At 40.3% G+C, this 12,933-nt stretch overlaps 1 protein-coding gene across 2 annotated transcripts in view; it reads right to left on the bottom strand.

The window, feature by feature from the left end:
- Window positions 1-12,933, bottom strand: part of LOC147688594 (sodium channel protein type 5 subunit alpha-like) — a 1,046,042-nt gene that overhangs the window by 151,803 nt on the left and 881,306 nt on the right. For both annotated transcript variants that reach the window (XM_086941454.1, XM_086941453.1), the window contains exon 20: window positions 2,273-2,446. In XM_086941454.1, coding sequence (XP_086797580.1) covers window positions 2,273-2,446 — 174 coding nt within the window. The remainder of the gene's footprint in view (window positions 1-2,272; window positions 2,447-12,933) is intronic.

Here is a 12,933-nt window from a genome sequence, read left to right as displayed (position 1 = left end):
CGAAATAAATACAACATAGCCCTCGGCAGCCACAGTTCTTACCACTTAGCCGGGCTCAGACATTTGCAACTCTGTTTCTCCACACCATTTCCAAGACAGTCACTCTGTAGTAATTGAAAGGTGTATAGAGTAAAACAGCTCCAATATTTTCCTAGTGGCACTGGATGTATAGGAAAGGAGCATTTTTAATGAAACAGAGAATAGAATGTATTCAGAGGACAACATGATCAATACATTTAAAGTATTGTTATTGCCACTGAGGCAATGAAAAGAGCTTCTCTAAATAAACTTCGAAGGGACGCTAAATGAATGCTGCATCTTCACTGAGAACCTCTAATTAGTCCTGTGAGACAGAGCAGTATGTCTTCATAAAAGATAGCCATTGCCTTGATGGCATCGTTCACAAAGATACAGATTTGACTCAATAAACCAAAACCATAACCCAATATGGCATAATCAAATTGCCTCCGTAATAGTCAAGAATTTATGAAACTCATTTTGCATCCCCTAATTCCTTAACTTTAGTTCAATTGCCCTTGTGACTTACTCACAACAGGGGCAACTAATTTATAAGCCAGAGTGGCCGAATGCCTGATGGGCCATCAGTGGCAGGACCTAGGCAGAAAAGGATCAGAATTGCTTTCCTGTCTGTTACATGATGGTATTCTGAGTTCAAGTCTAGGTTTATGTTTTTGTACTTAATAGGAAAGAGCACAGCTTTGCTACAACCCCTGCAGACATTAAACTGCTAAGATCTGGCAGGCTTGTATACCGTTGCTGTGATAGACAGATAGGAGGATACATGGTCCCCAGATCAGTAGTTCGCCCTTCATTAACAGCATGGAAGTCATAGGCTGCATAAGGTGAAGGGTGTTCAAGAGGCTGTAGTTATTAGTACCAGTGGTATGATAAACATGGAAGCCTATTAATTCATGCTTTCCATTCTAAGTGAGATACAGAGCTCCTACACCGTGCAATATCTGCAGCACAGACAGCATCTGAGACCTGAGATATGCAGCTCAGAAATATTGACACTACACAAGGTTTGCTGTGCCAACACATCATAAGAGCTGCTGACTTAATGCTATGCCAGATCAGAAATAATCACAAGTTGGGAGCTATTCAGTACTAGCACAAGCTGAGAACTGAAGATGTTGCATTATGTCTCATATACATTTTCAGTTCATACTATACATGAACTACAATACTGCACTACTGTGATTGACTGACCTAAAGATTTGAAACATTTGGGTAAATCTGTCATGTTTGTTGTGTAGCCTGTCCGTTTGTTGAGTAAATCCATTCACCAATTCTAAAGCAGGCCCTATCTTTATGTTGAATCAGCCTTAATAACATTATGCAAGATCAGAAAGACTTACAATGTCCAAGATCTGCAATACTGACAATATGCAAGGCCTTCAATGCTAGCAATATGTGAGTTAAACCATCTTAACTTCATGCAAGATCTGCAGTAACATGTGAGATCTGCTATTCTGATAATATGTAAGATCTGCAATCCCTATAGTATGCAATATCTACTGGCAATGGATGCAATGTACCGGGATGTCAATTTGTGAATATCTGATGTCTCGAAAATGTGCTCCTCCTACAATCTAACATTATGTTCTTCGTTTTGAATGAATCTGTGGGTGCATACTATTATTGCTCAATTTGCAATACATAACTTTTAAATACTATTTTAGTAAGAAACTATATTGTTTTAAAAAGAAGCTACTGAATGCCAAGGGAGAGGTTTTGTACTACATGTCAGCAAAATTGATATCTACTTCATGTGAGTAAAACAAATATGACAGTGTCAATTACTTAGGCAGAGGTCAGACTCTATAGGTTGCACTGTTGCCAGTGCAGTTTTGCAGTGGCATTTACACTGAGATTTGAACCGACTCACCAGTGGAAACTACCCTTTTTAAACTTGTCTGATCTTTTGCATTCTAGCTACAAGAGATAATCGGTCAGATTCTGCTTTCCATTTAGATCTTCAACTTTAAGTGTCATTCTCTGGAAGTCCAATTTTGTGCATTTCAATGCATTCCCCATCAAGATAAATTCTAATCTCAAAGCAGCCCAAGACATCATTGCAAAGCCTGCTCTCTGGTATGGACATCTTTTAATTTTATTTTTTGTTATGGAACTTCTACAGGCTAAGCTAAAAATGTGAATTATTGTTTCCTTTTAAAGACAATATTGGCTTTGGTGGAGGTTCTCCTAGTGGTCAGTGTGAAGAAAAAGAATAAAGAGGCAAAATACTTACATCAACAATCAGGAAGTCAAGCCAGCACCAAGCATTGGTGAAATACTTCTTGAAACCGTAAGCCACCCACTTCAGCAGCATCTCTAGGACGAAGACATACGTGAAAACCTTGTCGGCATACTCCAGAATGATCTTGACATTTTTCTTTTCATCAAGGTGAATATCCTCAAATGCCTAGGATCCAAGCAAACAGATAAGAAATGGTGATTAGATGACCCATCTAATGATTAGATTTCATTTTTATGAGTCCAACTTCACTTTAAGTATGGGAAATTGCCATTTTTACACTTAGTAGATAGAAATCACAAAATAGACATAACAGTTACCACAGATAGCTAGAGCCCATGTTTGTTTGTCTACTGCAATGACTGCCATAGAGAACCAACCTGAATTTTACCAATTAGGAATTAATCTAGGAGTTTTTGATAAATAGGAAAATGATTGACTCCAAACAGAGGGCCCGAGTGGTGTCATTCGAGTCTAGGATTCAGAGGCAAATATTTATCAATCTCATATTATTGCCAACAGTCATTGCATGCAGTTTCTATCATGGACTATAGCAGGGTTTTCGAAGCAAACTCCAAGATGAGAACTGGCTATCTTTTGTTGGAAAATTTGATATTTTAAGCTGCTAGGAGACTTGTGTTTCGACTCAGTCGCCTTAACCCCTTCGATGCTTGTGACGGAACCATTCCATCATCAGTCACGGTTGGGCTGTGCTGATGACCGAATGGTTCCATCACGGCCACACCCATTTACATAGGGGCCCAGCACAGCAGGATAATCTCTTTAGCAGCCAAGGTGTTAATGGGTTTACATCCTAGTGCTCTGGGGCAACTCCATTTCTTATGGGAATAGGGAAGGGGGTTTAGCTATTTTTATAGCATGTTCTGTTAAATATTTGAAGGTGAACGTCCTAGCCCCGAAGCCTTGCTTTCAAATCCTGCATCTTAATATATCAAAGTAGCTTAATATTCTTTTAATACATTTTTTTTTAAACAATCGGCGCACCCCATAGGTATTATTGAAGAGCTTGGAAGATCAGTTTGGGATTTTATGCATAGACAAAAAAAACAGACACCATTGAATAGCTTGCTTAATCTCCCCGACGGCCCCCAGCGCCTAGAGACCCTTACGGGTGATTGTGCGCTTTACAAATGTGGAATATTATTATTATTACTAGGGCAGAAGATTTTAATATTTCTAAATATTTGTACAATGGTGACCATATATGTGGTTTCAGCAGTGCCGAACAACACTGGCCACTGTGCACACTCAAATTATGGTGAAGCTCTTAATCAGCTGATTTTAATGCTCAATCTAAATTTTTCATTGGATATTCAGGGTAATGGAAAATAAAATCCACCCGCTAATGTAGGAAGGGCAATGGCAGTACTATTGATTTTGTTCTTATTTCAAAGGATTTGGAATGCAACCTTATCCATTATGAGGTATGCTCACTCCCACACAGCGACCACAACCCTATCATGGTACATGGTAAGATCATGCCTGCGGTTGTCTAAACTAAGGTTCAATAAATCCACATAACTTTTAAAACACTTTTGTGGTGGAAGCTTCTAATGAGATCACCAGTTGTCTCTCCACAGAGGAAGATGGACCCAAAATCTGAGACTATTTTATGAAGAGCTGTAAAAATCATATCCTACAGGCTTGTATCAATTAATCCTCTCAAAGAGCAAGCCGAGCATCCATGGTTTCACTCTGAATACACTCGAGCACTTAAAGCCCTAACACAAGCCACTAATAAAACGCCACAGGATACTACCAAAATAAGGGAAGAAAAACATGAAACATAGATATAAGCTAGCCCTGCAACAAAGGAAGCAAGACATCCAAGCTAACGCCTGAGAGGATCTAAATAAAGCAGCTGATTTCAAAGACAGCAGACTCTTCTGGAACGTGGTCAACCAACCTTTTTTTGTCAGACAACTGAGCTTCTAGCATTGAGTGCCATGTCCCTAAGGCTGTCTGGATCGCTCACTTTTCTTCTATTTTTAATCCAGATAACAAGATGCAGGGTGCTCAAATGAAAATATGCCTGATCGCTACCCCATTATAAAGGAGCGGCTAATCGATCTTGTAGTCTTAGCTGCAGTCAAAAAAGCCATTATGCGTAATGCAAATGGAAAAGCGCCTCATACGGATGGGGTTCCAACTGATCTTTTTAAATAATGTGAAATTATGGGCTCCCCTTGTTACAAATGTATTGTGGGTTGCTGTGAAAGGCCACCTTATAGATTCATGGAGTAAAGTAATCATTGTACCCATCTATAAGAAAGGGGACCACAACTGCCCTGCATGTTATCGTTCAATCTCATTGATCAATTCCATAGTAAACGTAATCCTGGGCAAACTGGAGGACTGGGCAGAGGCAGGCTCCTTTTTCTGCCCTGCCCAATATGACTTCCAACAAGGTTTACGGATTATAGAGCAAATGCTCAACCTAACTCTCATCATAGGTAAGTATGTCAAAGTCAGGAGAGGGGCTATAAATATGGTGTTCATGGACCTCTCCTGTGCTTTTGACCTTGTAGATAGGAGCATATTATGGCACCTAATGGAGCAGACGGGAATTGATCCCCCTCTCGTGGATCTGGTAAAACGCATGCATTGGGACTCCACAATGAGTGTTCGCTTCACACGGAATGGAGATTCTACAGCCCCAATAAATGTTACTAGAGGGGTGAGATAGTGTTGCATATTGGCGCCTTTCCCTTTTTTATTATACGTTAATTTCCTAGACCCTGCTTTAAGGTCTATGGTAATGATGTCCCTTGGGTTAGTATGCAGGCAGTTGCCGTGCAGCTCTATGCGGATGACGCGGTTCTCTTAGGTCTGACCGCAAATGCCCTCCAAAAGCTTTCAAATGGTTTTAACGATCTTATGCTGAGATTAAAACGTGAGGTAAATCAGTCAAAATCTGTTAATATGCCCTGTGGCCCAAAACACACCAATTCAAAAAAGAATTATATGGGAGGGGGGGGGGGGGCTCAAATTGAAAAAGGTTCCTTTTTTTAACTACCTTGGCATTTTGTTGGATGCAAATTTTGTGGAACGGGGTACTTACTCAATGGGCCCAAAAGATGCCCATAACAGAAGATGCAATATTCAGATTTACAAAAAGGCTAGACCAGAGGCTGGTCAACAAAATGGTCCAACTTTATAAAAACAAGTGCCTAGCAGTGGGTACTAATAGAGCTGGAATCTGGGGCTGTGTTGCCTGCACGAAACTTGATGGAGCCGAGAATATGTTTTTGTGCAGGCTTCAAGCCTCGTTGCACATCTGGCATTGGGTACAGAGTCCATGGAGGACCTACTCTCTACGGCACCTCTCTTATTATGGATAAAGCTTGGAAGCTCCCCAAATGCAGACTTTTTGAGGAAGGTATTGCTAGACTGTCAAAAATTAGCCACCATGACTGCTATTTCATGGTTGGCTTATGTGTGAAACATCTGTGTAGCCTGGAGTACAATCAATTTTTGTGTCACTGCATAGTATAATCCTCAATCTTAAAATGGAAGTCAGAGGGAGCTATGAAACCTGAAAAGAGGGAATTATAGACTAGAAAAGTCCCCTGATATGCCTACAGTGACAAGAAAGTTGCAGATTTCTACACCATCTGATATGGAGCCTTACCTGAATTGAATAGCAAATCCAGAGTACTGATTTTATCTCACTACGTTGAGACTAAAGCCAGTTCATTTCATTGTGGCTTTCCTAGTGGGTTCCTGGTTTCCCTCCCTCTCATATTGCCTAATTTGTTGCACATTTTATGATTTTTTGTACTTTATGTGACTCTTTTAGATTGTACTTTTTAGGTCCCGTCCTACTCATAAGCCCCTTAATTCTTATACAGAAGTTCTGATCTATCTGCAAAGTTTACAATCACTTGATGTTTACACTGCTGTTCTTAGCTATATCATTGCTGCTTTCAAATTGAAGAGAGCCTATGCAAGTTAATGACAAACTGTTTATGTTCCTTTCAAGTGTAATTAATATTTTCGAAGATACAACTGTTTTATTCTATGCTTTTATGGTCAAACTATCACTGAATGAAGATCATTTTGGTATGATACAAATAATTCCTGCATAGTGAGTATCAGTATCTTTCTCAAACGTTAATTAATGCAGGTTGCAAACATATAGAGAAATTATTTTTAAATTAAATATACGTAAGAGGATCCAAGAAAGTACATTTCTTGTTTGTATAACTCTATGATTATAGCATAGCTGAGTCACATTTAGCCAGTGGTGTAGCAAGGGAGGAAGGGCATCACAAATTTCCCTAATTCTTGCAACTGCGTGGGGTGGCAAACGCTGGATTTGTTCGCCAGCACCCTCCCCCTCTTACGGCTGCCACAGGGCGGCAAAGGCTAGAACCGCCATGGGCGGCAGTAAGCCTAGCTACGCAACTGCATTTAGCTCCATTATTCTTCCCCATCAAGAGAACAGATATACTATTTTGGTTAGGCTTCTGGCATTACAACTATATAACAATGCCAGTTTTGTGTGCAGAGAGATGGAGATAGTTATAAAAAGGTTTTTGACACACGAGGGTATCCAGGTACTGGGGTCCAAACTGCTTAGGTGGCATCCATTGAACAGCCAGGTCTTGAGTTTCATTCTGAACTCCTGGAGAGAGGGTGAAGTCTGGAGATGGAGGGAAAGAATGTTTCAGGACTTTGCAGCGAGGTAGGAGAAGTAGAGTCTTCTATTGTTGCTTCTGAACCTGCAGGGATGTGAGCAAGGGAGAGATAGGTGGATCGCAGAAGTTTGAAAGGTTGGCGGAAGCTCAATCGGTGGTTGAGGTATACCAATACTTGATCATGCAGGGCTTTGTAGGTGTGAGTCAGAATCTTGAATTTGCATCTCTTGTGGACAGGGAGCCAGTGGTGTTTATTCAGGTGAGGGGTGATGTGCGTCCAACTGGGGAGGTCGAGGGTAAGTCTGGCCACTGAGTTCTGAATGGTCTTCCGTCTTTTCTGGAGGTGGGTGGTCATTCCTGCGTAGAGTGTGTTGCAGTAGTCCAAATGACTGGTGATGAGGGCTTGAGTGACGGTGCGTCTGGTGTATACTGGGAGCCATTTGAAAATCTTTTGAAGCATGTGCAACGTAAGGAAGTAGTCAGAGGAGACTGAATTGATCTGGTTCTTCTTGATGAGTTTGCTGTCCAAGATGTTGCTGAGGTTCTGGGTGTGGTCCGTGGGTGGGAGAAGCCGGTTCGGTGGGCCACCAGGAGGCATTCCACTGGGAGGTGGTGTTCTCGAAGATCAGTACTTCAATCTTATCTATGATGAGCTTAAAGCAGTTGTTTTGCATCCATTCAGGGACGCTGGACTTCAAAGCTCTCAACAATACAATGTCATCAACATCCACTCCCAACCTGAACTCACTCAGACACCTGAAGGTGACTCATGCCACAGTGTACACTATACAAGAGTCACATGTTGCTTTAGGAAAAAAAGACAGAGAAACACAACATCTAAAAAAAGTGAATATTCCTAGTGAAAGAAATATAAAGTGAAACATTTGAAAGCTTTTTTTATTTTTTTTTATTTGTCTGTCTATAGAACCTCACAAAGCTTTGAGTAGGAAAAACATATCTTACCTCTAATTTACAGCTTTGGATTGAAGGAACTAAAGTGTCCACAGAAATATCTGAAACGGGTCATTTTTAAATGTTTTGTTTTGTTCCCATTACAATGAAATTCACCCAATTCTATGGTTAGTCAACACAGAGTCACATGAAGGCATAAGAAAACAGTTTTACTGATTCATATTTTCACATGTGCAGATGATGGCCTGTGCTTTTGGTCAATAAATCCCCAGTGATGATATTGCACACTTTTGGGCCATACTGTGCTGACGGTCTTATTCCTTTGGGTATTGATCCGCAGCTATATCTCAGTGGACCAACCTAAGTCTGTAAAGGGACATGGGTGGGCCAGAACTAAGGTCCGGATTCAGCAAACAACCATCACAATTTAGTTATGGATTTTAGAGTCAGGAATTGGTACAGCACAAGTCAAACTGGAAAAAAAAGAAGTCTAAACCTGCTACCATTAAGGCACTGGTAAATAATTTTGATTCAGTGGTGACAGATATAGGTCACCTGAAATAAGAAAGGGTGGACAGATCAAACTAGGTCTACCCATTCAGAGTGCACAAAACGGGTTACCATATGTAAATGTAAATGTACAGAAATTTATATAGCGCAAATCACTGAGCGGTTTCTAAGCGCTTGCTTAGGGAACCCGTCCTGGTATTCCCCTGTGAGATAACCCCAGCAGGGTATCCGCAAGTGAAAGCCAGGCATCCCGCCGCGAGGGGCCATTGTGGAGATTAAGCAAGCTATTGCCCAGAGTCACAGAGTGTGAACCCGTGAATCGAGTAGGCACCGGAGCGAGAATTGTCGAGTCAATGGACATTTTAGGACTCAAGACCCCGCCGAGCCGGGAATTGAACCCTGGTCCCGGGCTGACCTCTGCTTCCAGGTCTGCCTCCTCTAACCAGTGAGCCACACTTCTCCATAAAGAGCAAACATCTGTAGTCTGGTCGTGCCTTGAAATTAGAGGCACCTCAAACTGTTACTAAACAATACATGGGGAATTTGTGGCAGGACGGCAGAGCATGTTGGGGACTTTCTTCCATAAAATTTGTTAACTTTAAAAAGTTTTCCAGAAGTATGTCTGGAAACCTGTGAGAGTTGCAAGTTTTGAGGTGCACTTCTGGAACTTTTATTAATACTGAAAATCATAAACCTGCTCCTAGGTATACCACAGGACGTTATTCACAAACTGCACTGTGTAGAATATGTTTTATTATTGCAGTACTACCACAAAACTTACTACAAAGAGCTATTTACAAACTGCATTTTTGTAGTAACATACACTTTTGATAAAGTTTACTACTTTTCGGTATTCACAAACTGCCCTTTGTTAGAAACTTACGCTTTTGGAGTAACTTACACTTTTATAGCTAATCTGGATCTCCGTTATTTTTCATGGGAGAGTGTTGGTGTACCAGTAGTTGGGAATATGTAGTGCAGGATGTATTACATAAGTGAAAGTTACTACAAAAAGTCAGTCTATGAATGCCCAAAAATAGTAAACTTAATTAAAAGTGTAAGTCACCTTTGTGAATTAAGCTTATAGATTTGAAGCTATATATTTACAAGGTTTTATGAGAACCAGGCCATCTCTACCACACAATGCACACTGGATGCTCTGCCTTCTATTTTGTTGTCTGAACTGTAAAACACGACTAATGGGAATTCTGCCTGGTAACTCATGTAACAAGTGGATTACAGTTTATTAAAGTCAACATTTCAGGAATGTAACTTTTTTGACATCCAAGAAATATCAATCACTCTAACATTGCAAAGCGAGGACTTTTATGACTTCTTCTTCCAAAATGTTAGGTAGGAAAGGACCAGCTTGTATAAAACATTTGTCAGCATGCTGGTGACTGACTTGCTTAGCTATTGCTGTGTAATGGTACTGCTGAGTTAAAATGCAGGTTTAGAAAGAACAAAGGGCCATATGTATCAAGCCAATTCACATTTGCAAACTTCGGCGTTTGGGAATGCGAATTTGCTAAATGGTATGTATGGAGGAAAATCTGGTGCAAAACAAGGAATTGCAAAATTTGCGATTCCTTATTTTGCATTTGCATTTAAGGAATCGCAAATTTTGCGATTTCTTACATGTAATGTAGGATGCCAAAAAAAATGCAAATTGACCTTAAGGAATCGCAAATTACAACCAACTTCAAGTTGGTGGTACTTTGCGAACTCCTTGAAAAATGCACATTTTTGCATTTTTCAAAGTGCCATGTGACACACAGACATGCCCTTAGGGCATGTATGTGCGCCACATGTGCACCCATGCTTATTTCAGGGGTGCAACAGGGTGTCATTTGGACACAGCAGAACCCTTGAGATTATTCTCAATTTGAGATTCTCAAATTGCGAATTGCAAATTGAAAATAACTTCCCATTCATTCCTATGGGCCTCCTGGCCCATAGAAATGAATAGGAAAGTATTCCTTAATTGTGGTTCGCAATTTTCTAATCGCAATTAAGGAATACTTGGAATTCGCAAAAAAAATGCGAATTAGTACATACATCCCAATTTGCGATTCTGAAATAGCGATTTCAATAAAAAATCGCTATTTCAGAATCGCAAATCTGGTTGTTGATACATATGGCCCAAAATATTCAGAGTCAATGTTTGCTTGAAGTCTGTCTATCTATCTATCTATCTATCTATCTATCTATCTATCTATCTATCTATCTATCTATCTATCTATCTATCTATCTATCTATCTATCTATCTATCTATCTATCTATCTACCTATCTATGTATTCTTATAAAGCACATTCAACCCAGGAGTGTACAAAACAGAGTCGAAGAAGGAAACCACACAAAAAACGGAATCTTTTTAATGTACGGTGCTTGACAGACTTTGAAATAGTTATCACGTCTACAGTGCATAAACATTTTGGCAGCTGCTACCCTGAAGACAGGCTTGTTATGGATCAGAAACAATTTACAAATCAATTTTTCACTTGACTCGGGTTGATAGTTTTGTTCATTACTTTGAAGAGCGGGATCCGGATCAATAACTCGACTTCAGAAGGAAAGCTCTGCCGGCCCCGGCTTTAGAGCAGAGCATCCTTGTAAGCCTCTGTTGTGCCACTTTTTCAGACATTGATAGAGTTGTCTCGGCACTGCACAAAACAGGCTCCAGTAATACATGTCCAATTACAGGGGCATACTGTATAAAACCTCGATGAGTAATACACAACCATATTAGTTAAGGGTGTTGTACTTGCATCCTTTCCTCCAACTCACTACTTTCTGAGTCTCTCCTCTACCTCCACCTCAACATAGCATTTGGTTGCTTCGGTAGATTTATACTATATAAATATCCATAATAAATATATACATACACAGATTATATTATTGAATAAAATAGCTATTTACATGTTTATATAGGAGGGCTGTGTGAAATTAAATTTTTTTGTTTGTGGGAAATTTCAGAAAATTTCATGGAAATTTCACAAGATCATACTTTTAGCACAGTGTGGATTGTTGATATCTTGTATGATGTTTTTCCCATGAGCACATACTTTGTGTTAAAATGTCATAGAAGATACTGGCAGTCGACTGGTTTGAGAAAATATTGTCTCTCAGTGAGGCTTTTTCAAGTGCAAGCTAGTCTCCCATAGGTGAAAGTTAAGAAAAGCCATGTAATGTTAAAATATGTATATTATGCATAATACTAAAATTAGTAATTTCATGAGCTTTACTGTCATAATTTAAATTATGCAAATACCTGGTGCTGATATCAACAGCAGGAAGATTCCGTTTTTTTGAAAGGTGCTGTGGTTGTGTTCACTGCTGAGTGGGCCCCCAACTTCATTGTGTGCTGTTCTTCATGTTTAGGGGGAATTACATAAATGGCTCAGGCACTACTAAATCGCCGTTGCATGCTATTTATCACCAAATTAGTTGACATTGAGTTGATATATTGCTTTGTATCTTTTTGCAGTGCTGTTTTGCAGTAGTAGAAATAGAAGCTTGTATTTTGTCACAAGTAGAAGAACTGTAAAAAGTAATATGCAATGTGCGGGCACCCCTACTAGTTTGTTTATGGGGAAAGATAATTTTGAGTCTAGAAGGGACACAAGCAAGGTCAGATTGGTTTTGGCCCATTTGTAGCTCGTCAATAGGATGCAGCTTGAGTCCTAAAGCACATTGTGCAGTTGACCCACATCGGGGCGTACACGTCACACTGAGGGTATGAAGTGTGGCAAACAACAAGATAATGGACAGAATGCTTGAATTATTCTCAACCACTGGTAGTTGCTTAGGACCGCATTCTAGTTACTCAAGTTAGAGACTTGCCTTATGTAAATCAGTACTGACCCAGCACCTAATGGGAACTTCCTTGGCATTCTTGTAGCTCTAACGATTAATATTGAAGTAATTACTATGTTGATGGACACCTTCTGGACCATGTATTCATCATCTTCAACAACTTTTGAGTTGACGAGTCCACACCGGTCTCCTGGACAGGCCAAACGCTGCTCAAGTTCAACATCCCCATCTCGGTCCAATGCACATGAACCACAACAGACAAGACCACCAAAACTGGAACAGCATCACTGACAATGTCTGGAACACTGCACTCAACATCCACTGACCCAAAAACTGCAACAGCCTCCCTAAAGTCAGCAAGAACCTTAATAATTAGATCACCTCTTGTGTCGACACTCCCTGGCCCCCATCATACACAGTAATACAAGATCTAAACCCCAGGCTAGTTGGTACACCAAGGAACTCAGACTGATAAAACACCACAGCAATAAACTGGAGTACAAATGGAGAATGAGCCAGGACTTTGCAGACAGGAGCATGTCCAAATTTGCCCTGAGACGCTACCACCAAATGATATGCACCACTCTGGCAGACAGCATCAATGCCAGCACCAACATTAGCAAGAAATCTTTATCATCATGAAGGACTTCAGTACACCAGCAGCTGCCTCCAACCAGGCCACCCTCTTGCAGGAACTCTGAAACAAACTCTGCCAATGTTTTAGGAACTAAATCACCACCATTGACAGCAGCTTC

The sequence above is a fragment of the Lissotriton vulgaris genome, chromosome 10 (assembly GCF_964263255.1).
Source record: "Lissotriton vulgaris chromosome 10, aLisVul1.2, whole genome shotgun sequence".
NCBI lineage: Eukaryota > Metazoa > Chordata > Amphibia > Caudata > Salamandridae > Lissotriton > Lissotriton vulgaris.
Note: the sequence above shows the minus strand (reverse complement) of the source record. Positions and strands in the feature narration are given on the sequence as shown.